We start from the raw sequence: 21164 nt of genomic DNA on the forward strand, positions 1-21164 counted from the left end.
ATGGAATGTCCTAACTGATCTGTAAAGCAACGCCATGAAATAGTATATTGAATACTGTAGAAAAACATTAGGAGTTTTTGATGCTTAACAGTATAACAAACGTTTTATTGAAAATTCATTAAAACACAGACAGACAATTTTTAAAAGATAGTAACAACACAGAGCAGGACTGACGTCCACATAAAGTACAAACATGCAAGTGAAAGGGACTAAACAAGTCCTTTATAGCACGATATCTGGTAAAGACATGTTAATGATGTAATATGCCAAATATAGAAATCAAGATACACCATGCAAATATATAGAATGATACAGGACACTATGAGTCCATTAGAGCACAATGTCTGGTAAACGCAATGCTTCCTTGCCCCCATTGCAGGTCTAGGTGTAAAAAGATCATTAGAAAGATCTCTGTACTGTCCCCCCTGATTTCCTGATCTTTGTTGCCAGACCTTGGAATTGCCTTTTGACTACTCGTTTGTATTGCCCCTTTTTACTTTGACACTCTCTGACCATAGTTACCTGACCCTAGACTTTGCCTCTGACTATTCGTTTGTCTCATCTCTTTGTCCTTGACGTACCCTCCTGGTCTTTGACCTCAGACTCATTGACTTCCCTTCCTCATGGCTTGCCCGTGAGAAGTGACTCAGCGTCACATTATAACTGGCCTGTCTAGTAGTTAGTCTTTTAGCTGATTCAATGTAGGCTAAATTCTTATAGTCGGTGACCATAGTGACTTGATAATCTAGAGGAAGAGGCAAAATCCAGGGTCATGTAACTAAGATCAGAGTGCATCAAAGGCATAAGGGGCAATACAAACAATTAGTCAAAAGGCAATTTCAAGGACCGGCAACAAAGATCAGGAAATCAGAACACAGAGTACAGAGCAACACACCACTGAGCAAGGCTACCGCAGGCAATCGTCTAACCATTGCCAGCCAGCTAATTAGCCAGGTAATAACCCTGAACGGGTGACACCTGGAGGAAACCCCACAGGCCCAGCCAGATGGGCTGTCATTCACAATACTGACAACCCAGCACGTCCCTGCCTCAGATTGGATGACTGGGCTATCACTCACAATACTTGACAACCCAGCACTCCTTTGATCCCATAGGGCAGCTGAGCTGTCACTCACCGCATCCTTAGGAGACCATGAGTGGTGGACAAACACAAGAAACTGATCAACGATCCCTGTTTTTGTGACAGATTTCCCTGTCTGTTCCCCCTAATAATGGAATCCCTCATTATCAGCATATGTCTGACCTGCCTTGCACTCTTATTCCCCCCCTAACAGGAGCAGACACTCCACTGGCTTCCAGAAGATGTGTCTTGCTGCAGCAATGCTGCCCATATACTGACACCCCTTCATCTGCCAACTTACCAAACTTGTTGGGATGTGCCAGATCAGGACTAGCCTCCCTGACACTCTTCCCTCTACCCCGCCTTCTAACTGTCACCGAGCTAGCTTTTTCACTGTCCTGTAGTTCTATACTACGATCCTCCACAGGTACACCAGTGAGCAGCAAACTCCTTTCCATATTGTCAATGTATCTCAGTGTTGTCAGCTCCACATTTAGATCCAGTATCTGGGCTTGCAAATGTACAACTTTCACACATCTCGCACAGCAGTATGCACCCTCAAATGACAGTTCAAGAATTGCACACATGCGACAAGATGTACGCTGGAGAGCATTGTTAATGATATTTTCCTAATGGGGATTAGACAAGGCAGAAATATTAATAAGTAAATAAACAAGTAAATTTAAACAGTGACTTAATACAAGTTACTATCTTCTGAACTCCCTGAATCCAAAGTCACTATATCACAAGTCACACAGTTAAACGAAATAACACATAGAACAAATCACTCGTGAGCTCTTTCACGCACAATTTCAGATGCGTTAAATGTATTTGCTTTTTCTTAGCTACAATACAGCCTACAACTCACTGCAATGTGTGCCTTGGATTGCAACATCTTTTTCCATTCATCAAAAACGGCCTCTTTTAGAGACTGGATGCTGGATGGAGAGTGATGCTCAACTTGTCTCATCAGAATTCCCCATAGGTGTTTCAGTTGGATTCAGATTAGGAGACATACTCGGCCACTGAATCACTTTCACCCTGTTCTTCTTCAGAGATGCAACAGATGTGTGTTTTGGATCATTGTCATGTTGGAAAAGTGCACATCTACCACGGGCACAAACTGATGGTAGTATCTTCTATTTCAATATAGAGCAGTACATCTGTGAATCCATGATACAATCAATGAAATGTAGTTCGCGGACACCAGGAGAACCCCTTCAGACCCACATAAGGACACTGCCACCACCATGTTTCACTGTAAGCAGCGTGCATTTACAAAAATTAATTTAGAAAAATATCTCCTGATTTGAACCCAATCGAACACCTTTGTGGAATTCTGAAGAAACAAGTTGAGCATCACTCTCCATCCAGCATCCAGACTCTTAAAGAGGTCGTTCTTGAAGAACGTAAAAAGATGTTGCAATATGTCGCAGAATTGTTCATTCCATGCCTACAAGACTTGGTGCTGTCCTTAAAAATCATGGAGGTCTTACAAAAGGCATCAACTAATTTGAGTAAAACTGATGATTTTGCAATTAGTCATATTATAAATAGTGTTGAGCGAGTATGTTCTATTAACCCTTTCGCCGAGTATGCTCGGGCCGAGCTCCGAGTAATTATAGCTGCTCGGTGACAACACAGGAGGAGTGTGATATACAGGAGAACCCCACTATTAAGGATGTGTTTGCTGTGGTGTCTTTCTGTAAACAGGCACTAACTATAACACAGCAAGTCCTGGGTGTACAATCTGAAGTGGCCACCATTAGTGTTGAGCGAGTATGTTCTATTAACCCTTTCTCCGAGTATGCTCGGGCCGAGCTCCGAGTATTTACAGCTGCTCGGTGATAAGGTGAAATCGCTCACGTGTGCATGATTTGCGACTGTTTGACAGTTTTACTACATGTGAGGAATGTCTATTTCTAACACATTCCTCACATGTAATAAAGCTGTCAAACAGTTGCAAATCATGCACACAGGAGGGATTTAACCTTGTCACCGAGCAGCTGTAAATACTTGGAGCTCGGCCCGAGCATACTCGGACAGAACATACTCGCTCAACCATAATTATTAACCTTACTTTCATGTTATGGGTTAAAAAAATGTTCTATGCATGTCTTATCAAAATGTTTGAAATTGTTCTTGTATTCAGTGACATATTGATTATAATCAGATTTTTCAAATGGGGTGTACTTATAAGCACTATGTATATATTTATAGATATTTATAGATAGATACTTACAAATACTTTATATTCATTTTATGTTTTGAGCTTATGCTTTAAATAAAAAAATAATCTTGAGTGCTTTTTATATTTGACATTTACAAGAGAGAATCTTTAAGCAACGAACAAGCCAATTCTTTATCCTGGTAATTTTTCTCAGCTTGGCTGACCTTGGAAGATGTATTGCATATTCATCAATTTTCATATGAAAACAAGAATAATCATGTAGAAATGTTTTATAATACTTCACTGGCCACTTTTTATGACACCTACCACAAAGTAAATGATTTTACTTGTATTGACTTTATTCAAAACCTACATTTTTTTTAATTCCCTTGTTAAATGAGGTACAAATTCATATTATTGCTAAAATACATCTAAAGAAAATAATCATGATTTTTTTTTTAGAAAAGTCTTATTTAGCAAAACTTTTGTGTATACAGCTCCTTTGCAGACCTTGTCTTCATGGTTACAGACTACAAACTCTTGTAGTCATCTTACTCCACCTCCCCTCTTCTTGATAAACTATAGACATTAGATTAGGATCAGGCTACACATGGGTTGTTTGTAGTCTGTAACCATGAAGACACATAGGCTTACATTGAAAGTCCATTACATAATAGGATTTTCATGAATTAAGGGGAATTGTTAGTTGTTTATTTAATTTTTATTTTAGAGTCATTTTACAGAATTGGTTGTAAAAATGCCATCATATTTTATGATAAATAATTCTTTACAATGTAATGTTTTAGTTGAAATGTCATGTCACACTGACAACATTGCCTTATTTTTTTGGTATATACACAAAAGTAATATAGTATAATTACCTATGTGAATAAATAATGCTCTTGTTTTGCTCATTACAGAGTCTTATGAGGTCCTTCAGCAATTTCAATGATGTTGGTTTACTTCAAGTGAAAGTCATAAGAGCAGAGGGATTGATGGCAGCTGATGTCACAGGTAAGAAGCATTGAGATCTCCACAAGATTAATATATACTCTCCAAGCAGCTGTTAATTAAATAAGGAAAATATATGAGTGAAACGTTTAGTTGTGATGACATGTATTTGTTAGATTTTACTTCTGGGGCACATACAATACCATAATGACAGAAGAAATAGTGACACGTTTCCACTGGTGTTTTTGCAGGTTTGTTAGAGATGGTGGTAGACAGATTAATTAAATTCATGTCTTCATGAAATATGTAGAATAATTATGTCAGGTATCTGCAGATATACCATGGCCCCCTCCAAGGACTAATATTTGTTAATCCCTATCCTGATCTGTTTGTATGGAATAACAGGTGAAATATTCCCGTCATGTATATAACAGTAGGGGACTTTACAGCATTAAAAATGGCAAAATGACTTGCGTGTCTAAATCTTAAGAACTGCATAGTTGGGCTGGTGCAATTTGGATGACAAGGTGGAACTTTTATTATTTACTCAGGTATTTTGCCATCAAGCTAATGACGTCAGCCGCATAGGGAGAAGGGACAATTTAGGAGCAGATCTTTGTCTTGCATGAATATCTTGCTTAACTAAAGTTCAGGTTGCCTGTTAATTTGTATGGATTCTCTGATGATGACTTTTGGCTTGTTTTCACTCCATGTTTCTAGCTTGTTGTACTCTCTGCTGTGCCTCTCTGTTCTGTCCAAACTTTGCCTATTCTGTTACTGTGGTTTGACTCTTGGCTCAATCAACTATGTCCTATCTAGGGTTTTGAGCATGGTTCATACTTTTTGGTATTCCATTTCTGGTGTCAGCTTGTTCTCCATAATAACAGCAAACTCCAAATAGTGTTCTCTAGTGAAGAGTGAGCATGCTCGTTTAACCCTTTCACCGAGCATGCTCGGGTGCTTACCGAGTAGCTTCGGTGTGCTCGTATGTTATGTTCGAGTCCCTGCGTCTGCATGATTTACAGCTGTAAGACAGGCTCAACACATGCAGGGATTGCCTGTTTGTTAAGGAATCCTCACATGTGTTGAGGCTGTCTTACTGCTGTTAATCATGCAGACGCAGGGATTTGAATATGATATACGAGCACGCCGAACATAATCGGTAACCACCTGAGCATACTCGGTAAACGGGTTAAACGAGCACGCTCGCTCATCACTAGTGTTTACTCTATAGGCTTCAATCTGGGGACAAGATTAGAAAAAGCCATATATGTACGACAAGATCAAGGTTAGGGAATAGGAAACTGTCTAGCTATCTACCTTTAATGGACAAGAGGGTCAGCTGATCCAATCACACTCAAGAAGTCCAATCCTACATCTTTGTATGTCCCTAGTACTAGTCAATAGAATTTGTTGACAGTCAATTGGCTTATTTCCATGGAGAAAGGTATTCATCATAAGAGACATACAATTGGTATACATGAGGCTTTATGGGCTCAATGTCTCGATGAGTCGGGGCTTGCCCCCTTCCATCTAGTTAAAGATCGTATACTGTTTTATTAAGATTTCCTTTTTAATATTGAAAAAGAATGCTGGCCCGATGAAGTGATGTAAACACAAAATGACAGAAATTATCTCCCATGCACGAGGGGCTGTTGGGGTTAATTTGTTCTATTGTTTTCTTATACTATTAAAATTCAATAAAAATATTTGAACAAAAAAATGTATTTGTTTATAGTATAATATCATAGATATTATATCTCTGGAGAATGGAGAGTAATCTAATACCAGCAAGTGCTTGGTGGTATGCATCAATAGTATAGTGTCAACCAAACAGATATCAATTCTAATCTCATGTTGACGATAGTTTATGTGCAATACTAACTGATGGTCAAAGTTAAAATCGCTAAGTTTGTGAGATGGTGGTATATGCTCAACCTGCATAGGTTGTGCTGGCCATGCGCATGAGGTATTTGTTGCCAGATCCAACCAACTTTTGTGTAAGCAGCCAAATGTCTATATTGGGATATGATATTGCAGATAGATCCCACATGGTTTTGGATCTCTCAACAAATATGACATGCTCATAACCAGTTTTAACCTGGTTCCACCTGTACTGATCACTAAATATACTTCTCCCACAGTTATGTTAAACTAACTTTTACAGTCTTTATTGTCTTTTCTGCAGTATCGAGTTTTAAATGATTTTGAACATTGAAATCCAACATGTTTGATTGCTCATCCCCCGATAACTACCGTTAGGGGTCAATCTGCTGGCACATATCAGATTAGATAATAAAAGTAGGTTCAGATGACTTTTCAGAAGATCTCTGCACTTTTTTCAGATCCCCAGAAGATTCTAGAGTGCTTTGTTTCTACAGTTGTGGTCCTCTTCGAGATACTTTGTTACGATAGATATTTCTAAACCCATGGAAAGCGCATAAACCTAAAAAGAAATAGAGCATGAAATCTGAATGTAATATGAAATAAAGACATAGCTGCAGTGGATATTTTGCTGTTTTAACAATTATCTGATGAACATCCCTATTAGCTTATGGTTTAACATTTAGTAGATTCACATTCATTAACAGGGTTACATCGAAGTCCTTCTTGACAGCCCACTTAAAAACAGTCTGTTTTGCTGTCTGCGGGCTTTAATTAAGATGTGTTCAGTTCTAGCTCCTTTGCCCCCCACCCGCTGTGTCACAGACTGGCGATCAGACACTTTTAGATGGTCCAGCCCATGACTTTGACCTTCTGAGCAGTACAGCATTCCCGGGGGAACCGTTCAACTCATGAGTTCTGATTTCACACTTCCAGGATGCCTCGGCTCTTTTAACAATGACAGGGAGACAAAGGCCTTTAGAGCAGGTCGCATGGGGACTTGTTTAAATTGGAAACTAGAGAGGAGTCAAGGAACAAGGTTATGGGCTACAGAACAGTGCTTTTAATAAAGAGCTCACAGCTCTGGTTCAGTGCTATGGAGTCTGCTTCAATTCAATTAATTGAGCCATTTATCTGAATCATCTTATACCTTAATATTTCTTACCAGCAATTTCTGATAAGTATTGTCTTTAGGATAGCACTAATGCAGATAAATTAAAATCTAACTTTGTCAGTTACAGGGTATTACTGTCCTGAAGCAATAAAGGTCAGCGCTTCTGCATTCATTAGAAATGCCCCAAATTTTTAAGCATGTAGACCCTCAGACACATATTAATGACACATGGAAGAATAATTTAGCTTTTCAGTATGCAAATTCCTCCCGTATAAATGCTTTGGGATGCACCCTGTCCACAAGACATTTGCAAATTCAGCTAAATTCTGTATTTGTAGCATGCGTGCTGGAATAACTAATGCTCTTGGAATGAACAATAATATTGTTTCATAGTGGTTGTCTATTATGGAAATCCTTTTTTGAAAGGGCCCCAGATGATACAATGTTAAACACGTCCCACTCCTGAGGAACAGAGCCGTCCGCTGCAATCTGTAGAGTAGCCTAGCAATAAGTGTTTAATTCTCCTGCAGCACCATCACAGGTGGAATGAGGAATTACATAGTTCTCATTGATAAAAAATACAAAAGTACAATAAGGTCTTATCCACGTTGATAGATTAAAAGGAAAAGGCAGTACCGCTCACCTTTTTAGGTTTGTGTGAGACACTACATCTAAAAAGCCCATAATTCAGATGCTGCAGCTTCCATGAATTGCCAGGATTAAATAAGGGGAAAATGGAAGTTTTCCTGTGCTTACTGGAGTGAGGACAATCCACTAGTAGAAGTGAGATGCAGGTTTATTGTTTCAAAGTCACACCAAGTCACACCTTTTTCAGGACACCCACACATGGTTCTTATGTATGGGTGTCCTGAAGCGCATTGAGAGTAAACCTGCATCTCACTTCAACTAGTGGATTGTCGTTACCCCAGTAAGCGCAGAAAAACTTAAATTTTTCCGTTATTTAACCATAATTCTCATTGAGATCTATAAGCGGTTTGTGCAATATATATAGATGTGTCAGGGTCTCCAGAGAAAGAGACTCCCCAACTTTGTGAGTATTTTGTTTCAATTTTCATTAGACTACTAAAATGTGGATCTTATACTTTTACATTTTTAGTTTCAAAATTATTTAGAGTAGCTTTTTGATGTTAAAGTATAGACAGATATATACTTATATCAGTTAAATGCATAAGTTTACATATCCTTAAGTTTAATCCATTAAAACTCCTTTTTATCTCTGCAACAAATTTCCGGTTAATAAACCCTAATATTACCATGATGTTTGGGATGCCTAGTTGATTATATTTAAATACAGTCGCTTGAAAAATGTAAAATAAACTATGTCATGGCTTTAGAAGCTTCTGATAGGCTAATTAACATCTTTTCAGTTAAAGGGGTTGTCCACTGCTAGGACAACCCCTTCTTGATCTAAATGTTTGGCCCCGATAAAATAAAAAAGCTTATACTCACCTCCCGTGCCGGCGCCGTTCCAGTGGTGTAAGCACTCACGGTTCAGGGGCACTCTTGCCCTTGTTATGACACTTGAGCCTGGCGCCCAATTTGCGCTAGCGTCACTGTACTCGCCTTCGGACGTTTTGAACATGAAGAGGAAGTAAGAGATCAGCTGCAGCCCTCACTTCTTTTTTATGTTCAAAATGTCCAAAGGCGGGGACAGTGACGCTAGCGCAAATTGGGCGCCAGGCACCACGTGTCATTCCACCGCACCAGAGCTCAGGACCGCGAGTGCCGACACTGTTGGAACGGTGCTTGCACGGGAGGTGAGTATAAGCTTTTTTTTTGTTCATCGGGCCAAAAATTTAGATTAAGAAGGGGTTGTCCTAGTAGTGAACAACCTCTTTAATTGGAGGTACAGCTCTGTAAGTATTCCTTCACAGCGAACATGCCTCTTTGCTTGATATCATAGAAAAATCAAAACAAATCAGGTAAGACATCAGGAAAAAAGTTGTAGACAAGTCTGGTTCATCCTTAGGAGCAATTTTTAAATGCGTGAAGGTACCATATTCATCTGTTCATACAAACATTTGCATGTTTATACACTATGGGACTACAGAGTCATGATAGGAAGGATACAGCATTCAGTCACATAGACATGAACGTACTTTGGTGCAAAAAGTACAAATCCATCCAAGAGTAACAGCAAAATACCTTGTGAAGATGCTGGAGGAAACAGTACAAAAGTATCTGGACCAATATTAATACATGCGCTATATTGGCATAACTTGAAATGCCCTATATCAACAAGACCTGAAAGTCCACCCAGCAAGAAAGTGGCCACTGCTCCAAAATCGCCATAAAAAAAACCAAAACGTTACAGATTACAACTGCCATGGAGACAAAGATCTTTCCTTTTTGCATTATAGCATTATTGTCAGCTGGTCTGAAGAATCAAAAATGTAACCTGTTCAGCCATAACGACCATCATCATGTATTCATGTATACCATCACAAAGCCCTGACCTCAATCCCATAGAAAATGTATGGGCAGGACTGAATAATTCTTTGTGAGCAAGGAAGTCTACAAACCTTAATCAGTTCCAACAATTCTGTAAGGAGAACTGGGCCAAATTTCCAGCAACTTACCTTAAGAAGTTTGTGGAATACTTGCCGAAACATTTGTCCCATGCTAGACAATTTAAGAGTAACGCTATGAAGTACCAACCATGTGCATGTAAACTCTGTGACATTTTATATTGCTATTTCATTCTTACATTTTACATATTTGGAATTTTGTACTTATTCTAACTGACCTAACAGAGGGAAACTATTTTGATGAATGTTGCTAATATGTATGTAAACTTAAGTGCACTTTTGATAGCTGTTGCCAAAACTGTGGTTCGGCCAACAACTACTTCCGCTGACAAGTCCATTCATAAAAGCACTCACTCTGATGAGCGCGCCTGTGTTCTCTAAGAGGGATATCACCTTGTGGCAGCTTAGAAAATAAAAGGATCAGTCTGAAATTTATTTACATCATTTGTTGGGGGACATTCGAGAGGCCCTCATATACGTTAGTCTGTCTGCCAAATAAGTTGATGTTGACGAGTTCGGCCGATGTTAGTCTATTGTGTATGTGGGCCTTTATTATTATTATTATTATTATTTATTATTATCATAGCGCCATTTATTCCATGGCGCTTTACATGTGAAAAAGGGGTATTTATAATAAAAAACAAGTACAATAGTCTTGAACAATACAAGACACCAACTGGACCAGGAGGAGAGAGGGCCCTGCCTGCTAGGGCTCACAGTCTACAATGACTTCAACTGTATTTCCTATATCTAAATAGTGCGCAAGCTGTAAGATAACGTTATCAAAACAAATATTTTACGTGAGCTGATATAGTGTAGTAGCCATTCTGAAATGTTACGTAAGGGTGGTATAAAGTTCTCTGGAGAACATGAAGGAGCTCTATGCTGTATCTCCTTACAAGTGTACAGTAGCTCCTTAATTTTTTAAATAGTTTTTAATTTTGCTTTTTAAAGTAATCGTATTTCAGTAATATTACAACAATGCGGAGGCATTCACTATACAGGTAGAACATATTTACATATGAATAAAGTATATCTGAGAAAACAGAATTCTCCATACAGACAGGCATTCGCTAAACCAGTCAGTCAACATTGTGTATATAAAAGAAATACACAAAGAGTTGACAGTGCATGTTTTGACATCTTTGTCTACCTAGAAAACTCATTAATTCATGCTTAATATATGAAAGATTATCTGTTCTAGTTTGGAAGTGAGGAAATGGCTATTTGAGCATAAAGCCACGGGTCCCATATTTGAAGAAATCTATCTGGAGTCCTCATAGCTGCATATGTTATGGGTAGGGACACTTCCACTAGTTTTGCCCAGTGCTGAATGGAGGGGACCTTTGAAGTTTTGTAGAGTTAAGTATAGAAGTATGGCATAAAATATTAGAAGTCTGTACAAAATGCTGCCATATTTAGTGGGAATCAGCTCTCTTACCAGACTCAGTAGTTTATTTACAAGGGAGTATATCCCTTGAAATCACATTTTTGTATTTAGAAAAATCTCGACCCCAGACCAAAAGACTTGAATCACTAGGCATTCCAATATCATTATGTAAGAAAGCATTCCTCACCCTTTACTTCACCTGGTATATACGTTGCCGAACAGTTTTTTTCGTTACTTGCAATCTCATACATTTTATGGATCCATTTATTCTGAATTAGTTGATCTCTAGCACTAATTACAGAGGATCTGCACAACGAAGCTAACTCCATCAGATCCTCTAATTTCAGGACATCTTAACTTTCACAGTTAAACACCCTATCAAGAGGTTAATATTACCTCATCAATATGCTTTTTTTAAAAAAAGAATGCAGGCTTACATCAGGGCTGTGGCGTCGGTAAGCCAAACCGCCGACTTCGACTCCTCAATTTCCCTGACTCCAACTTTAACTCCAAGACTCCGACTCCACAGCCGTGCCTCACTGCTGAGCATGTACATAAAGCGTAGCACAGCCTCATCTAAACTAAAAGCCGAGACCCTTAGATAAGGAACAGAACAGACAGTTATAGAACATTTCATAACTTTACCAAATTCTTATGACAAAATTTCCTACACTGAACTACTGTACCCAATTTATTTTATATTTTAGGAGTCAGAGTTGGTCCATTTTATACCGACTTCGACTCCATCAAAATGGACACCAACTCTGACTCCATCACTCCGACGCCACAGCCCTGGTTTACATAACTGTTTGCCTTTGGCCGCTGACTCCAACCGGCCAGAACTAATATCGACTGGATCTTTATCAAATTGACTCATGTCTGTGTCAATTGTCAAACTGGAGGGACTATCAGAGTAAATCTCTCTTAGAGCATTTTAAAAATGTTATAGTTCCTTTCCTGGTATAGTAGTGTATATACACTGCTCAAAAAAATAAAGGGAACACTCAAATAAGACATCCTAGATCTGAATGAATGAAATATTCTCATTGAATACTTTGTTCTGTACAAAGTTGAATGCGCTGACAACAAAATCACACAAAAATCAACAATGGAAATCAAATTTATTAACAAATGGAGGCCTGGATTTGGAGTCACCCCCAAAATTAAAGTGGACAAACACACTGCAGGCTGATCCAACTTTGATATGTCCTTAAAACAAGTCAAAATGAGGCTCAGGATTGTGTGTGGCCTCCACGTGCCTGTATGACCTCCCTACAATGCCTGGGCATGCTCCTGATGAGGTTGTGGATGGTCTCCTGTGGGATCTCCTCCCAGACCTGGACTAAAGCATCCGCCAACTCCTGGACAGTCTGTGGTGCAAAGTGACATTGGTGGATGGAGCGAGACATGATGTCCCAGATGTGCTCAATTGGATTCAGGTCTGGGGAACGGGCGGGCCAGTCCATAGCTTCAATGCCTTCATCTTGCAGGAACTGCTGACACACTCCAGCCACACGAGGTCTTGCATTGTCCTGCATTAGGAGGAACCCAGGGCCAACTGCACCAGCATATGGCATATGGCAGTTAGGCTACCTCTGGCAAGCACATGGAGGGCTGTTCGGCCCTCCAAAGAAATGCCACCCCACACCATTACTAACCCACTGCCAAACCGGTCATGCTGAAGGATGTCGCAGGCAGAAGATCACTCTCCACGGCGTCTCCAGACTCTGTCACGTCTGTCACATGTGCTCAGTGTGAACCTGCTTTCGTCTGTGAAGAGCACAGAGCGTCAGTGGCGACTTTGCCAATCCTGGTGTTCTGTGACAAATGCCAAGCGTCCTGCACGGTGTTGGGCTGTGAGCACAACCCCCATCTGTGGACGTCGGGCCCTCATACCACCCACATGGAGTTGGATTCTAACCGTTTGTGCCGACACATGCACATTTGTGGCCTGCTGGAGGTCATTTTGCAGGGCTCTGGCAGTGCTCCTCCTGTTCCTCCTTACACAAAGGCAGAGGTAGCGGTCCTGCTGCTGGGTTGTTGCCGTCCTACGGCCCCCTCCACGTCTCCTTGTGTACTGGCCTGTCTCCTGGTAGCTCCTCCAGCCTCTGGACACTACGCTGACAGACACAGCAAACCTTGCCACAGCTCGTATTGATGTCACTCCCCCCCATATAATGCCCCATGCAGGATGTCACTTCCCCCCCCATATAATGCCCCATGCAGGATGTCACTTCCCCCCCCATATAATGCCCCATGCAGGATGTCACTCCCCCTCATACAATGCCCCATGCAGGATGTCACTCCACTCCATATAATGCCTCATGCAGGATATCACTCCCCCCATATAGTACCCCATGCCTCCATACATACAAAAAAAATAATCAAATACTCACCTCACTTCTCACCTGCTATGGCTGCTCTGGGCTCCCCAGCCGCATCGCCAGCATCTTCCCGCTCTGCGCTGCCTGTGACGCTTCAGGAGAGGGCATGGTGTAAAGACGTCACTGCGCCCTCTGATCTGAGACGTCACAGTGCAGCAGCTGCGGAAGAGACTGGACCTGCTGCGGAGGCACGGGGAGAGGTAAGTATTGTGCTGCGGCTACATTGTAGCTAGGCCCGGCGTCGGCACCTGGCGCACCCGGGCAAGTGCCAGGGCCCTGAGCGAGCGGGGGGGGGGGGGGGAGGTGGCGGACGCTGGCACTGCACACTGCACCGCTCACGGGTCCCATAGCTCACCGGGGTGCCCGACGGTGAGTGGGCCCCCCTGCTTGCTCAGGGCCCCGGCACTTGCCCGGGTGCGCCGGGTGCTGACGCTGGGCCTGGCTACAATGTATCAGTATGGGTAAGATGTATTAGCTTTTATAAAAAGAGAATTGAAAATGATTGTAGAAGGTTGTCATAGTTTGATTCCTCATTTGTCTCTACTGACAATATGTGTACATTGATTGTGTCTCGTATGGAGAGAACCATATATAAAAGACTGTATGTAGCAGTAATGATGAGGTATGCATGTAGATATCTTTGTTAGTATGTAGATAAAGCAGCTGGTATAGATGTGATGTTTCAGAGAAACATAACTGTGCCCTAATTGTTGTGGCCTCCATGAGCTTTTCTTGGCCACCAGATTGGTAATTTAGGTATCACACAATGTGTGTACACGTTTGATGTTTGGTCTTTGCAGCCATAATCCACAAAACTGATTTCTCCCTTTAAACATTAAGAAAAAGTAGTTTCTGGCTCACAGAATAAAGGTGCAACCCAGTTCAAAGAAAGTCTCAAAAGCAAAATTCTGTATCTCTGCTCTCGTAGCTTTGAATTTCTTTATTATTAAGAAGAAAATGCTTTGGTATTACTTGGAATTTTCTTCTTTCTTTAGTCATCGTTGGCATTGTCATATCTCTTGACGTACTTGGTATATTTCTATGTCTGGGCTAACGAGAGCATGTTGCCAGCATCGTATCAATGTCTGATTCGTTATTGCACAGCTTTTCATCTTCACAGCGTTTGCAGGTCAGAGCTGCGGTGTTTAATCGGTGCACAAATCTAAGGAGTGCCAATCAAATGCTTATATCCTCAATGGCTGCCATGGAGAATGTGAACTGCAGGAGCGCTGCCCCATACAAAGGGTGAAGCCAGCTACCCTTTCACATTAGCACAACTTTGAAGAGAAGAGGCACTTGGTTATGATTGAAAGCTGTATTAGGATTTGGGTGAAACATAACAAAATTTTTACATTTTTTGCTGATGTTGTAGGAGAAAAAAAGTCAGCTGAAATAGGTATCTTTTGTCAGACATGTTCATATGGTCCTAAACCTGATCGGCATTAGCCTGAGAATTTTAGAAATATCTTTATAGTGGAAGTAGCCGAGGTGATAACAAAACGATTGTGCTTTTATGTATTGTTCAGCACAAACAAAGGAAACATATTGTGTCGTGGCGGGAATGAGATAGGTTGCTTGACAGCTCAAAGAGCTGTACAATAGAAGCAGATGGAGATGGATTTTTTTTTTTGGGGGGGGGGGGTGAAACTAAACTTTTACAAAGGTTCTTTCAAGCACAATGTTAAAGTGAATGTGTGTAGTGATATAAACATGTGGCCATCTCTGCCACCCCCTGCCCCCAAAGGTTAATTATTAAGACAGCAAGCAGCAAGAGATCTGGCAAAAAAAAACAATGTGATGGATGAAAACTTCTACATGACCTCTACGTGGCGGAATTTAAAATTCATTACCAAGGCGGATTCAGCCATCCATTAAGCACTCTAAAGTTTGGATTGATTTGTACTTATGGTTGCTTGTAAATTAATGATCCAGGTCATATATGAATTGTATTTATATAATTCCATAATTTTACCGGTAAAAAAAGATCAAGCTGACAAATACCTTACCAGTTTTGCATCCGCACATGGAACTCACTCGCATGAGTCCATCAAATATAATCTAACATGTTAACCAAGAAAAGGCAAAAACCTCATGAGGCGGATGCTAATTGGCCCATATTGGGGGGAAAATTCCTCCCTGACTCCACATATGGCACTGACTGTTGCTGGTGGCAGCGTGAGTTAACTGAGAATCTGTCAGTTAGCTCGCTACAATGATCTGATGGGAAGTTTGCAAGTTTTTTAGATGTCTTTTTCTGAGCTTCTCTCAGAAGATTTATGACTACAGCAAAGTTGAATGTGCAGGGGAACAAAGTGCCTATAAACGTCAAACGATGCAACATTTTAAATGACACCCAAGTGCAAAAATTATTTTAAGAAACAAATACATATGCATATCACTAAAAAATGTCCCTATATGTGAATAACACCTTTGACAATCTTGATTGTTCTTTTCATCTGATCTAGTTCGCAGTTCTAAGTATATACATTAATTACCTGTATAGAGGCAAAATTATCTCTCTTTTTCCGCCATTGCACGCCACATCTCCGGTCTCTTCAGTATAAACTAGGACTCCCGACCGCGTCCAGGCCGGAGCCCACAGCACGTCATAAAGTCGAGTCGCCATTGCAACCATATGATGCACAGTAAACTCCCGCCTGAACGCAGCCAGTCCTAGCGTATAGTGAAGAGGCCAAAATACGTCTACCTCCAACCCATGTCAAGGGTCCTCCTTATCTTGCGAGTCAGAGAGTCAGAAAACTAAAATGAAAAGCAATTCACTCATAAGGACATCAAATTCAAAATACATAACAGAAAAAAGCAGCCACATGTACCAATGGCTAGTCACATTACATGTACTGCAGGAAGTTTTAACTTTTTTGAACAGGTGTGAGTGTACAACCGTGAGTAACAAAATGTGGTTTGACTGGTTTTAGTCAGAAAATAACAACTAGCTGCCCCCTCAGCTTCAGTTGAGAGCTTGTTTCTGTGAGGAGTGGTTTAGTGTACTTTTTCTCCATGCCACAATTCCAAGTGTGTGAAGAAATTCCTGGAAGAAAATAAAGTAAAAGTGCTGGACTGGCCTGGCAATTCACCAGACTTAAATCCTATAGAAAATTTGTGGAGCATTGTGAAGAGACGTCTTGGCAAAATGGACTGCAGGACCAAAGAACGCATGATAAACAGTGCCATACAAGTGTGGTTCCATGATGAAGAATTGAAGAATTTATGCAAAAACTTGGTAGAATCAATGCCAAAACACATTGAAAATCTCATATCTGCTAAAGGAGGACATATTTCTTACTAAAATTAGTATGTAACAGTGCATTATAACATTTTATTATTAAATATTCAAAAATATGTTTTTTTGGCTTTGTCCCAATTAATTTGCACAGCACTGTATATAGTGCTGAACGACAAGCCTGATCTGATCATATGGGCCTCACCAGTAAGCTGTAAGTCAACACTAAATGAATTTGTGTGACTGCTACTGGCCCCTTATGTAAGCCTCATCTGTGTGCATCTACAATAACATACCTCCTAACCTTTGAAGAAGATAAAGAGGGACACATCATGCGGCGAGCATAGCGTGACGCGGAAAATTTTGGCCACACCGCAACCACGCCCATTTACTATTTCTTTCTCCCCTGTCAAGAGGAGTTGTCACCTGCGGAAACTGACATGCGGCGTGTCTTTCCAGACTGCATCATGTCAATTTCTCCTGCGAGTCCGCATGCGGGCTTTCCCCATAGACTAACCTCTATGAGGAAAGTCCGCAGATGAAAAAAAAAATGGCGCCGCTCAGTTGCATATTGAGCGGAAGCCGCCGGCTGCTATTCTGGACAGTCGGGCCCACAGGCTGGTACACATCGTGCGCACATACAGTACAGACCAAAAGTTTGGACACACCTTCTCATTTAAAGATTTTTCTGTATTTTCATAACTATGAAAATTGTACATTCACTCTGAAGGCATCAAAACTATGAATTAACACATGTGGAATTATATACTTAACAAAAAAGTGTGAAACAACTGAAAATATGTCTTATATTCTAGGTTCTTCAAAGTAGCCACCTTTTGCTTTGATGACTGCTTTGCACACTCTTGGCATTCTCTTGATGAGCTTCAAGAGGTAGTCACCGGAAATGGTCTTCCAACAATCTTGAAGGAGTTCCCAGAGATGCTTAGCACTTGTTGGCCCTTTTGCCTTCACTCTGCAGTCCAGCTCACCCCAAACCATCTCGATTGGGTTCAGGTCTGGTGACTGTGGAGGCCAAGTCATCTGGCATAGCACCCCATCACTCTCCTTCTTAGTCAAATAGCCCTTACACAGCCTGGAGGTGTGTTTGGGGTCATTGTCCTGTTGAAAAATAAATGATGGTCCAACTAAACACAAACCGGATGGAATAGCATGCCGCTGCAAGTTGCTGTGGTAGCCATGCTGGTTCAGTATGCCTTCAATTTTGAATAAATCCCCAACAGTGTCACCAGCAAAGCACGCCCACACAATCACACCTCCTCCTCCATGCTTCACGGTGGGAACCAGGCATGTAGAGTCCATCCGTTCACCTTTTCTGCGTCTCACAAAGACACGGTGGTTGGAACCAAAGATTTCAAATTTGGACTCATCAGACCAAAGCACAGATTTCCACTGGTCTAATGTCCATTCCTTGTGTTCTTTAGCCCAAACAAGTCTTTTCTGCTTGTTGCCTATCCTTAGCAGTGGTTTCCTAGCAGCTATTTTACCATCAAGGCCTGCTGCACCAAGTCTCCTCTTAATAGTTGTTGAAGAGATGTGTCTGCTGCTAGAACTCTGTGTGGCATTGACATGGTCTCTAATCTGAGCTGCTGTTAACCTGCGGTTTCTGAAGCTGGTGACTCGGATAAACTTATCCTCAGAAGCAGAGGTGACTCTTGGTCTTCCTTTCCTGGGGCGGTCCTCATGTGAGCCAGTTTCTTTGTAGCGCTTGATGGTTTTTGCAACTGCACTTGGGGACACTTTCAAAGTTTGGCCAATTTTTCGCACTGACTGACCTTCATTTGTCAAAGTAATGATGGCCACTCGTTTTTCTTTACTTAGCTGCTTTTTTCTTGCCATAATACAAATTTTAACAGTCTATTCAGTAGGACTATCAGCTGTGTATCCACCTGACTTCTGCACACCACAACTGATGGTCCCAGCCCCATTTATAAGGCAAGAAATCCCACTTATTAAACCTGACAGGGCACACCTGTGAAGTGAAAACCATTTCCGGTGACTACCTCTTGAAGCTCATCAAGAGAATGCCAAGAGTGTGCAAAGCAGTCATCAAAGCAAAAGGTGGCTACTTTGAAGATCCTAGAATATAAGACATATTTTCAGTTGTTTCACACTTTTTTGTTAAGCATATAATTCCACATGTGTTAATTCATAGTTTTGATGCCTTCAGTGTGAATGTACAATTTTCATAGTCATGAAAATACAGAAAAATATTTAAATGAGAAGGTGTGTCCAAACTTTTGGTCTGTATTGTACCCTGATTCTTCCTGTAGAATAAAAATACTTACATTGTACACAGCAGTATATTCCTATCTACCTAGTCAGATTCTGCAGTACAGATCAAGTACATGGAATTCTCTTCATTAGACTACTAGAGCTTCTTACTCAGCACAATAAAGCTCCCTTCTATCTTTAATGTGTGAAGCTTGTGGGTTCAAGACCAGAGAAGATACTGAAAATTTTTTTTTGTAATTACTTATTATTTTTACTACTTTTAGGCTACATTACTGCGATCAGGAACAGCAGCGTTTTGGACACAACGTATTCTCGCTGCTTCCAAAACGCTGCATTATAATCACGCAGGTAAATCCGCATGTGTTCACTGAACCATGTGGAGTTACCGCATCTAATGACATTCTAGTGTGAAACTTCATAGTGGAGACCAGCGTCTCCGCAACAGAAATTGACATGCCGTGGTTTGAAAATCCGCGCCGCTGTCGAGTTTACGCAGCATCAAATAGAAGCACAGTATGCATAGCATTTCTATAAATCTATCCACTGTGCTTCTATTGTACAACACAGCGTTTTGGACGCAGCACAGGTGAGCTGTGTCCAAAACGCTGTCATTACGTAGCATGGGCTTATAGGAACAAGATAAATATTTTTCTTCACCTCAGTGTACAGCTACAATAAAAATACATTGTTATACATACAATGTATTTCTGTGAAGATGTATACTCTGCATCTGGAGTCAATGCAATGTAGAGTCAAGATAACCATATTCTCCTATGTTTATTGTTGTGAGCTGTAGCTTAGTGGTTAGAGCAAACAGCCTGTGAGTATTGTTAAGCACATGTTGAAACTGTGATTGTGAGTTTGAGTCCTGGGTAAGCCTGATAACAGGAGGAAGAGCAGGTGTATCTATAATTTAATTTATGCTACCGAGCGATGAGAACGTCGGAGAGAGGTAAGTAGAAGCCGGGAGAACAGCTGAGCCGTGTCGGGGGAAACCGGGATGGTTGGGAGCTATGCAATAATAAGTAACCCCCCTCTATGGATGGTAGGTGTGTGAGTATTTTTTCATCAGCATTTTACAATCGCTGCCTCCACATTTTATCACGGGGCCTGCTACATCCTGCAGTACATTAATATTTAGCATTTTCTGTTATTTTCAATTAATTGCAAAACGTTGTTCTTCTTAGTACTATTTATGCCTCTTTTACTGCATACCATGATTTTATTTGCCCTGGTAGCAGCTGCTTCCCACAAGTTACTAAACGTGAGTTTGTTATCCACCAATATACACAAGTCTTTTTCAATGAGAGTTTTACCCATTGTTTTACCATCTGTTATAAAGTTGTACATTTTGTTTCCTCGGCCCAACTGCATGACCTTAGATTTGTCAATATTAAACCTCAATTGCCTTTTCTCAGCCAAAGCCTAAAGCTTCCCCCAATCCATCTGTATTATTAAATTATCCTCCTCTGTGTTGATTACTTTTCAGAGCTTAATATCTTCAGCAAATATTGTATGCCCCATACAAGGTAATTAATAAATAATTTAAAAGAAAAGGGATTAATACTGACTCCTATCCATTGAAAGCTACCCAATATCTATTCAGGATGCTCATAAAAGTGCTTTGTATATTTTTATTTTTGATGACATCCCAGATTTATAGTTTCATAGATTTAGGGTTGTGAATGAAGACACAAGTCCATCGAGTTCAACCTATAATCTAACATGTTGATGTTACTGGAAAAATGATTTTCTCATTCCAGTTATGGCAATCAGACTAGTTACCTGGATCAACATCCCATTTCCAAAATTTAGTACCCATAAGCTGTAATATTACCATTTTTTTTCGAACTATAAGACTCACTCTCACCCCCCTCACCCAAATTTGGGAGGAAAATTGGGTTGCGTGTTATAGTCCAAATGTAGCTTACTTGGGGCGGACAGCGGTGGAGCTGGGTCACAGGAGGCGGGGTCACCGCTGCAGGAAGCTGGCGGCGGCAGGAGTGGGGCGATGCTGCTGGCCCTGGGCTGGGAGGAAGGGGTGTCCTGGTGGTGTGAAACAGGAGCCATTGATCTCCCAGCAGTGACTTCAGGAAAATGGCACCGGTGCATGTGCAGATTTAGATCTCGGCTCAATCTAAGCATGC

General features: G+C 40.9%; 1 protein-coding gene across 8 annotated transcripts in view; it reads left to right on the forward strand.

Annotated features, from left to right (window-relative positions):
* The window catches only part of MCTP1 (multiple C2 and transmembrane domain containing 1), a 1157412-nt gene that overhangs the window by 576904 nt on the left and 559344 nt on the right, over positions 1–21164 (forward strand). For all 8 annotated transcript variants that reach the window (XM_073678366.1, XM_073678374.1, XM_073678380.1 and 5 more), the window contains one exon: positions 4172–4265. In XM_073678366.1, coding sequence (XP_073534467.1) covers positions 4172–4265 — 94 coding nt within the window. The remainder of the gene's footprint in view (positions 1–4171; positions 4266–21164) is intronic.

The sequence above is a fragment of the Phyllobates terribilis genome, unplaced genomic scaffold, assembly GCF_046119375.1.
Source record: "Phyllobates terribilis strain yellow unplaced genomic scaffold, ASM4611937v1 Scaffold_1__5_contigs__length_1240528914, whole genome shotgun sequence".
NCBI classification, from domain to species: domain Eukaryota; kingdom Metazoa; phylum Chordata; class Amphibia; order Anura; family Dendrobatidae; genus Phyllobates; species Phyllobates terribilis.